This window comes from Zingiber officinale, chromosome 8B (assembly GCF_018446385.1).
Source record: "Zingiber officinale cultivar Zhangliang chromosome 8B, Zo_v1.1, whole genome shotgun sequence".
NCBI classification, from domain to species: Eukaryota; Viridiplantae; Streptophyta; class Magnoliopsida; order Zingiberales; family Zingiberaceae; genus Zingiber; species Zingiber officinale.
Window position 1 is genome coordinate 59827341 of NC_056001.1, and position 10085 is coordinate 59837425.

At 36.2% G+C, this 10085-nt stretch overlaps 1 protein-coding gene across 1 annotated transcript; it reads right to left on the reverse strand.

The window, feature by feature from the left end:
- Positions 1–1837: 1837 nt before the first annotated feature.
- On the reverse strand, positions 1838–9075 carry LOC122016589 (phragmoplastin DRP1C-like). The gene is made up of 16 exons (XM_042573944.1): positions 8895–9075; positions 8710–8773; positions 8517–8621; positions 7999–8100; positions 6067–6117; positions 5904–5965; positions 5454–5544; positions 5256–5320; positions 4960–5154; positions 4744–4863; positions 4595–4665; positions 3966–4191; positions 3668–3718; positions 3177–3417; positions 2877–3016; positions 1838–2388 (listed from the first exon to the last, which is right to left on the reverse strand). The coding sequence occupies exons 1-16, from the start codon at positions 9024–9026 to the stop codon at positions 2263–2265; spliced, it is 1842 nt and encodes a 613-aa protein (XP_042429878.1). The 5' UTR covers positions 9027–9075; the 3' UTR covers positions 1838–2262.
- Positions 9076–10085: the final 1010 nt, after the last annotated feature.

Consider the following 10085-nt stretch of genomic DNA (forward strand, 5'->3'; position numbering starts at 1 on the left):
CAAATGGTCACCTCATCATTGTTTCAGCAGCTAATCTGAATTACTATTTTAATTAAAATTATTATATATAGAATATTATTATATTAAAATATTTTTTTATCAATTTGTCAAAATTACTTAAACTCCATTAAAATTATTTTAATTCAAAATCACTTTAAAATTTTATAATAATTATTTAGTAGCTACTACACTATTATATTAACTATTATAACAACTATAACAACTATCTAGATAACAATGTTATAATAGTATTAGCTATTATAGCGACATAGTAACTATGAAAATTTTAAAGTAATTTTAACATTATATCAGTTAAAAAAAAATAAGCTTAAATTTTTAGGGTTTAGGGTTTAGAGTAACAATGTTAAAAATAATTGTATTAGCTTAAAGTAATTTATAACAATGTTAAAAATAAGCTTGAATTTCTAGGGGCAATTCAAACAGACAAGGTATGTTGATTTTGTAATATTTTATTCTCATCGTTACCACAACAGTGTCTTATGATTTTAAAAAGAATTAGTCGACATTCAGAACGAACTTAAACATTCTATTATTTGTTGGAAATAAAAAAAGAAATAATACAAAGTCAAAGCATACATTTTTTAAAAAAAACAATTTTTTTACTTATTAGAAAGGATGTCCAAAAAAAAAAAAAAGAATAATGCTAAGACGTAATTGGATAAAATTCGTGACTTCTCCTCGATTAGAAAATAATACAATTAATATTTAAATCAATTGTCAAGATTCTAAATCATATTTAAAATACGATTAAAAAGTTCAAAATTAATTTAGGTTGCCAAATTTTTATAATGAGATATTTCTTTTTTGAAAAACATTGCAGGAAAATTTTTATAATATTATTTAATTTTTAAAATAAGACAAATAGAGTTTCTATTGAGATAATTGAAATTTTTACCAGGATGACCGAATATATTAAAAAAGCTTTCGAGTTAATAAAATTCCTCTGGATGAGATTTATTCTCTCTTCCAAATTTCCTTTTCCTGGTAATTTAATAGTAGCATGAGCATTTTGAATATTTAAGATTTTTTTAAAAAAAAAACCATCTCAACTTGACCCGCCCACGTCAACAAACATTTCAAACCCGCTAAAAACAGAAAAATTAATTTTGTATTAAAATTATCAAATTTAAACCGAACTAAATATATATTTGATAATTTTTTCAAATCAAATTAAAACTCATAATAATTTATTTAATTATTCACGAGTCAAACACAAACCCTAATTATTTTTACATAATTTTAATTTAAATATACTCAAATTAAAATTTAAAAATGTCCAATCAAATTCAGATTTAAGTCGTTTTAAATTATAATTTAATTCTACTTAATCAAGATCCAAATAGAGTTCGAATTTTATTAAAATTCAAACGGAACTCAAGTCAAATATTTTCAAATTCGAATTTGAATATCATATATCTTTCAAAACTTAAATATTAATATTTTTATATTATTCGATTTGATTTCATTCATCTACACTCCTATACTCAAACCTAACCCTAGCCCTAGGGCAAAGACTCAACCTAACTCAACGAGTCTTTGTTATACCCAACTCAACCTAGGCCTATGTCATCTCCAACCAGCTCGGGTCAATGTCAGGCCCAACGTGGCCGGAGCTAAGGTGAAGCCTGGCACTTCTCAAAGCCGACTCTTGCATTGCCCTCTAAAATCAGTAATCAGGGAGCAAACTCTGCTATTAAAAAGCATTACTGGTTAAGTCCATCCATCCCATTAAGTCATATTTATAACATTTTACCACCGTTGAAAATAATAATAACGATAATTCTCGCAGCGCCAATGTAGGTATGACAATTTGATCTACATTGATCAATTGTACATTTATAATAACTATTGGTAGGGCAACATTATGCAACAATATAAAGCATATTGCATGGAGCAATTCAACATCACAAAAAAAAAAAATCTTCTGTATTTTCTATAAAGCCCTCTAAACAATAAACACAGCCTATGCCAGACTCCATGACATCTGTGTAGAAACGATCGATAAGACCAAAAAAAAAAATAGCACAGGCTCTTGATGCCAAAAGAATAACAGTTATATAGCTGCAGTTCAGTTGTTTGAAAAAAGTACGACGAATAAGGAATTTCCTGCTGCTTGTGGTAATGGTATAGGGAAAAAAATGCTCAACATCAATCAAGTAATGGAAATTTGTGGAACTGGATTCTCACCTATGCTGTCTCATTCTGATTTTTGTTTGTGACATCTGATGTTTGTTTAGCTTGTCATTTCCATGCAACAGAATCGATCTCATCTCTAGCTGATTTATAAAGCTCTAGTCTCTTTGCAATTGCATTCCTCTTCTCCATGAGAGATGGGTCCTCGTCCAACATGGCACTAAGCTGTTTCTTCTGCAGGGTAAAGATGAAAATATCAAACTGAATTGAATTTGGATTTGTATGGTCGTGAAGGTGCAAGAAAATGCATTCGAGCTCAAAAACATGAACATTTAAGTGGAGGTCAATCCTTTGAATTTTTGCAGTTGATGTAAGAATGAATCAGTCAGCCGTGGCAATTTTGTAAAACACCAAGTTTCAGGAAGAACAGTTTCTAATCGACTTATTGAACTTTCGGATACCCAAATACAAGTGCTACAGATCATCTATATTTGTACTTCGAAACGTGCATTTACTTGAAGATGTTCAATTTCCCAATACGAAAAAGAAGTGCATAGAAGATATAAACTAAACGAAATAAGAGAAAATAAATATCTAGTACTCTTAGTAGAGAACCTACTGCATAACTACATGACAAGTAGGCATCATTTTAGTGCATCTCAAGGATTTCATGTGGGTGTGGTTTTAAATTTCACAATATGAGTATGGGTCATTAGACACACCTCCCTACTCCCGACATGGGCATAGAATTGATTAAGCAATGACCTCTTTGCTTCTCGGACTTGACAATGAACAATAGCCTTCGGGATAGTATTCCTCAGCGTGTCACATACCATGGCAACATATGCATTAACATTGGAGCCTGTAAATCAGATGATAGGGATCTCACCAGGTCATTGCAAGGTCAAAAAATTTGAGCATTAATGCTAATGAGAAAAGAAAACAGCAAGATGAGACGTCAGACCTATCCAGAGAAACTTGAGAGAATGCCAATTTTATAACTATTAGGAGAATGAACTTACCAATCCTCCTTAAATGGTTATCACCGTATCTATCTGGTGCTTGAGAATTTGGTGTGGAACCAGGAGCCTGACCTTTCTCAGGTTCAAGAGAGAGTTTCCTGAAGAACTCCACCGTAAGGTAGGTGGACTCCATTTCTACAAGACGAAGAACTGTTTTACGGCCCTCATCTCGAAATCTTTCCAAGGCTTCATTTGCTGCAGCTGCTATGTCTGACTGAAGAGTTGGGAAGCGCTTCAGTTCCTACCAGTTAAAAAAAACAACCATCACTTCATCACAATTGGCAAACAACAAAAGCTATGTTGCTGCAGAGCAAGTTCACACAGAGAAAAGACATGTCAGTGAACTTGTAGGAAAATGCCGCATGATAATTAATGGATGATAATGAAAAAGCATTTAGGCAAAAACTTGAACTTATAGACAGCAAAGAACCACTATGGCATGCCATTATGTACATTATGCACTTCCGAACTTATCCTATAATGATGCTTACCTCTGTTTCGCTAATGGATTTGCGAACAAGTTCTTTCAGGACAAAGTGAACCTGGAAAGTAAAGTGAACATAGAATTACTTAGGCTATAGATAAAATGAAATAAAGTTTATAAATTCTCATGACCGTATTTGAAGTTACACTACCAAAACTAGTTCATGTAATTGATCTACATCAATATCCAGACAAAAGGAATACACATCGGTAAAGCATTGCATCACACAATAAGCAGAAATGATGTGTTCATAGAAGCATAACATTGCTATCAAAGGCATAGGAGTGTAGGCAAAGAGATTATACAGCATCGACAGAAGCCTCTCCAGGACCTTTGAAATAGCCTAGAGAACTGTCTATAAGCCTTCTATATCCTTGCTCAGGAGCAATCAGATGGGGCTGATAACCATCTGCCTCTGAAATAACCTTTCTAACATTCTGCAGAGACAAGTGCCTATCAAATGGGAGTTTCTTTAAAGCTGCAGGTAGTTGGTTGTCAAAGACCCCATATATCCGATCTCCACCAGGTCGCCTAGCACAGAACAATGAAAATCAAAACAAGCATAGAATCTCAATCACAAACTTGGAAAAACATGCCAATGAAATAGGTTGTGTTTGCCTAGGTTTGCCAAATAAAATGAAATTTTTTGCCAACATATTTTTGGGCAACAAAATAGGACAATCACATTTTACCAAAAGGGAATAAAAGGTAAAATCACAATTACTACTAGTTTAGCGAAGGAACAGTACTCTGAAAACACCAATTGTGTGATTGTGTCAAAAAACACATACATTCTTTCTTTGAGTGGAATCAGACAATAGACTGGGGGATTGCCTTAAAACCAGCAATTGTATGAACGAGGACCAGAATCAACACTTGCAGAAGATTTTAAATGTGCCATGACTATGAGAAAAACAAGTGAAAAATAGATTACCCTCCATCCAAATGTTCTTTGAAAATTCGATCAAATGCACGGCACATCTCCAAAATTGTGTAAAGTTGTGCCTGCATATTTGAACAAACAAGAACATTAAGTAGGAAGAAAGGAGTAGCTACACAGGATTATTGTGTTCTGTAACTTACTCCTCCATCAGCTCCAATAGGCCTGCCTAGCCGATCCAACTCAGCTTCAAGTTCATCAATTGTTTTATTAATTAAAGCTATTATACTAGGTATTCGTTGCCTGATCACAGATTCCAGATGCTACAAAAGAGAAGTCATAGAATATTTCAAATTTCCAAAGTTTACAACAAAATGAGAAAAGACATAGCTAAAATGAGAATGGAGAACAGGATCTACCTTGGATAGTAGTTTTGCAAGATACTCTGAACCCATTTTATGCACAAGATGTCCATAATCAGGGCTAGCTGCAAAATACTCTTGTTCCTTCCGCCGTGCATCAATCATGTCAACATTCTTGTTGATATCAGCTTGTGAGCGGTTGACTATTCCTACCCAAGGATGTTGTAGCCGATATGATCTTCCTTCCAGTACCTGGAACAACCAAAAATAAAGTAAGCTTTCAAAGGCAGGTTGCTTCATAAGATACAATTTTTTAAAAAAATTTTACATCACAGCTTCATTGAATTGCTTACATCAAGAGCATTAGTACCCTTGTCCATAAGATCAAGCTTTGTTAGGACACCGAAAGTTCGCTCACCTGGATGAATGAACAGAAAACTTACAACTATTGTCTGTATGTATATACATGTAATTCAAAAGCCTGGGTGACTGAAAGAAAAACGCTAACCATCCAGTGATTTTCACAAAGTAAACATAAGTAAATTCTCTACCTGTAGGATCCACTTCCCTTGCAAGTTTGATGGCATCGGAGGTGGCAATATCTTGGTTAGCAGGAGAAATGGCCAGAATGATACAATTGGGCTACAATTATGAAAAAAAGAATCCCTCAGTGTCAAAATAAGCAAGCATTAAAATTTCAATAGAATTTGGTGAATACTAAAGACTTCCTTGAATAGAGAATACCAAATATGGATTTTCTATGGCAGATATAATGCATTATCCAAGGTGGCAAGTACCCTAGCAGTTTGTAGAGTAAGAAGGCATGTTGGCTGGAAAAATCATGTTTAGTATGCATTTTTGGGACCTAAGGGTATAGATATAGGTACAATGTAAAGAAATAGAAACCTAGGTATTTGTTGTTTAATTGAACTAAAAATTCAGTGCATACAATTAAATCCCATAACATTTAAAAAGCAGAAATCTAGAGGCACTTTCTTTACCTTTTGAACATAAGACCGAACCATATCTTCAATATCTCTCACAATTGATTCAGGTTGTCCATCTGCATAAGCAAGATGATTCAATAATTTCCTCATTATAGAATTATATTGTTTGCTCAACTAGGTAGGAGATAGTTGACAAACTTTAGGTTTAGATCTTTACCTACAGCAACCTTGGTCAAACCAGGAAGATCTACAAGTGTTAAGTTAACAACTGCAAAAAAGCAATATGATCAAACAAAATGGTCTGGAAGATGTTGGAACATTTTTTTTGCTGGAAACCAGAACATCCATATATAAAAAAAGATCTAAAAGAGCACTGATACCACCCAGCAATAATGCCTCTCCAGCACACGACCCACAAGTTCAATAACCCATTAGGGTTTCGGGGTTTGGTCCTCTATAAAAGATTGCTCTGGTATGAAACCCTAACCAGAGCCTTTTTCTTCTACATGCTTTAGTTTTCTTGCCCTGATCCCATGATGACTTAGGCATCGGAGGAGCCTCACCGGGACAACTCCCGGCGAGCCCTCTCTAACACATGTTAATCCATGCAAGAATGCTTTGTCAACGAGGATCAAGGAACCAACACCTACAAATTTTGACCATAACAAGGACTATAAAATATAATAGCTAGCAAAATCTCCAGAAGTTCTTGCAGAATTTGAATTATTACAGGCAAAAAATATTTTTCCATAATCTTGAGACAATATATTTGTGGATCTTACATGTGATGAATTTTTATCCATATCAGCTTTATGTTTTTGCATGAGGTACATTATTTTCATGAGCATACACAAATAAATGATAATTTACAGCATATCTACTGTGTCCACTATCGTTCCTCAATCAATTGTAATAATCAAATTTTAGTTCAAGTTCTTTGTATCTTTGACAATCAAATCCTATTTGTGATTTTAAACATCATCAAGTGTGGCCTTTTATCAGTGTGCCTAGTCTTTATATAGTAGCATAAAAGGAACTCATGGAATCAGTATGGCATGATATAGAAATTAACTTCAGATTCTCTTCTATCATAAACTAAATTTATGTTTCCACATTTACATAAAATTAGGCTGCCCATTTTAATCAAATATCAAGATCATATAACTGCAATGTAAAAAAGCAACAGTATGTGTAGGCATAGTAGGCTTGAGTAGGCAAGAGTTTCTACAAAATGACAAGAGGAAAGTCACTGGCTAAGGTAATGCATGCTGGTGATCACATGCAATGCCAATTTGCCAATAACTTTACCTCACTCAACTGATAAAGCAACATCATTGTCTCTCTAGGCTCTTGGCACAGATTCTGGAACAATTCCCTTGATGAGCCATAGAATGATGTGGTATAGCAGTCACTTTTGGCTCACTCTTTGGATACACGGCTAGAAAGGTCACTCTAGCAAGTCTTTTAGAGGCCTCATGTACCACGAAACCGGTCTAGTCTACTGCCTCGAAGAATAGATAAAAGAAATAAGAAATAGAGGAAAAAGAAAATGGACAATTCAAAGGAAGGTCAAGAAGAAAGTGAGTACAATTTTACTCTTCATTTCCGTCAAAATTTATTCATCCAAATTGGCAATTGCCTCACCTACCCTGGCCGCTAACTTGGAGGCAGTTCCCAACTCTGAGTTCACTTATCATATCTCTGGTTATCATCAGGTCACATGATTTTCTCTTTCCAAACAAAACCTATCTAATCAAGTATGAATCCACAAAGTCCCTCGGTTGTAATTGTATTTCCTTTGCTTGAAGCATTCATTTCATCTGAAATTCAAGTAATGGATTGAGAAAAACAATCGCCTTCATGAATGAAATATGGTTTTTCCTCCTTGATTCATTCACCCTCACCATATAAGTCATTTATAAAATTACCCTCGCCATACAAGTGATTTATAATTTGACTAAGAACAACAGAGGTAAAAATTCACAAGATATTGATTTTCCTTTCATGAAAACTTATGAAAGCATGAAGGAAAAATAAATAAAAGTCAAAAACATATAAACCATTTGATGTCGGCATTTGTAAACAATAGTTTGTTGCATGAAAACCCAAGCAAAAAATCAAGCATTATGTAGGCATACTAATTACTAACCATGTGGTGAATAAATGCTCAAATGGATTGGAACGTTGGATATTTGTTTTGATTTTCCAGTAATGCGATCAGTCTCATCTGCAATCTCCTTCCTAACAGCAGCTGCAGATATTAAAAATTCAGACAAGCTCATTAATCATGGTAACTCATACAAATAGCTTTAAGCAAAATGAATCAAGTAAAAAAATAGAAGACAAAATTAGAACACTTTATTGGAATTGTCCAATTTTAAATGGAAGAGAAGGCAATTTTTTTTATGTTAGCAGAAAGCCAATATTTCATCCCTCAACATTGCAAATCAAATCAAAGAATCACTGCAAATGTGTATATGTAATCCACGCAAGCAAAAGATCTTTCCGCTTAAACAAGCGAAAAAAACATGAGAAAATCTAACTGTGAAAATATACTACTACATAAACGAAAGGGCCATTACAAGCTAAAATGCGCAAAAACATGAGCTATAAATACCCTTCAGAAGAACAGAGCCAAAGTAAATGGTTCAATGAATCCGATCATACCAAAGTCAGAATACTTCCTCCTAGGAGCATGAAGAAACTCTCCGTATTCTGACCCGCTCTCCGTCTTGTGAAGCTGCAACACCAACGGCCTCCTGGTCACAATACCTAATCCAAACACACAGATCCCAAACGGTCACTCGTGGAACACGAATACCAGAACACGGATCGACAAATATCCTTTTCAAGTAATCACCAGATCCACGGGGCAAGAAGTCCCTCCCCACGATGCTCTCTAGCACGGACGACTTCCCCGAACTCTGAGATCCCGAGGAAGCAGATCAAAATAGAGCCGATGAGAATTCCAAAATCGGCCGGATCCGAGCAATAAGAAACTCTGGGTGCATTATATTTAGGAAGGCAAGGGAGGCGTCTCGTTACCTGACCACCGACGACAGCGACGGAGGGGAGGGCTTCCCAGAGGGATCCGCCCTCTCCGCCGTGGTCCCCGAGGATGGTGCACGCCCTCTGAATCCGATTCACAAGCCCGATCAGGCTCTCCATTGTCGCCATTGCGGTGGAGGAGGAGCACGGCGAGGGTGGAAGGCAGCGAGATCCGTGTAAAAACAGTTTTGAAAGAGTCTCCGCAGCGTCGCCATTTAAATAGGTTTTTCGGCGATTCCAATGGCTGAGATCCAGACCGTCCACTGCAGCGGGATTCATGGAACCTCCCTCCGATGGACGGACAGGATTGGAGGTAGATAGAATAGGCCCATGGAAATTAGAAATGCAAATGCCCGACGGATCTCCGCTAATATTCATATTGTCATTCAGATATTTATGATTTAAATTCTAATTATGATAAATTTATAGGAATTTTTTCTCTAAATGGGATACGTAACTAAAGGATGTTAAGCTCTTGGACTGTTCACTGCGAGCGCTTTCCGATTTATTCTGGTGGCCGGTGGAAAATTTTCATGGGACCGGATCGGCTACTCCAGACTCGACGTTACCCAGCCTGATTAATCATTTTTTTAAAATCAGCATAAAACCCTGGGACCCAATCCAACCCAATCTAGTTTAAGATTATACCCGGTACATCCAATACGGGCTGGTTGGTGCTCGTGCGCTACTGAGTTCGGCTGAGCCAGACAAGAGCGGCTTAGCTTAACTTGTTTGGTCGTCATATCAAAATCTAATTGAACAAATTGAATCTGAATTAACTATTTTAATTTTTGATCCTGTCCGAGAGTCGAGGCAATGGATGCTGGGGGTGTGTCGCTCCTGTTGACCGTTGGTGAACTCCAAACTGGAGAATCCTACAATCACAACAACGTCAGTGCCGAGCCAGGGAGGGGTTCCCTGGCGATAGCCCTCCGACGCTCAAGTCAGCCCCTCGCGATGTAGGAACAGAGAAAGAAGTGAATCGAAAGAAGCAGAGTAACAGTAGCTACAGTAATCTTAGCATACCCCCGTTGAAGCTTGGTGCTCCTTATAAAGGGTTGTCGGGAGCGCACATGCACGTTTTTCGAGGTGTGTACGCTTCTCAAAGTTTTCTTGAAAAGACATGTCAGGAAAGCGTCTCTGACACCATACCTCAATGACCCGAGTATATCTCTAACATGACAGTGG

Bases quoted from the DNA above. Each gene is read 5' to 3' on its own strand.
- LOC122016589 (XM_042573944.1), bottom strand. From the start codon at position 9,026: ATGGCGACAATGGAGAGCCTGATCGGGCTTGTGAATCGGATTCAGAGG. The intron at 5,545-5,903 runs GTAAAGAAAGTG...TCATAATTGTAG, and splicing joins TTCGGTCTTATGTTCAAAAG to CCCAATTGTATCATTCTGGC. The intron at 4,864-4,959 runs GTAGATCCTGTT...TCTCTTTTGTAG, and splicing joins TTGCAAAACTACTATCCAAG to CATCTGGAATCTGTGATCAG.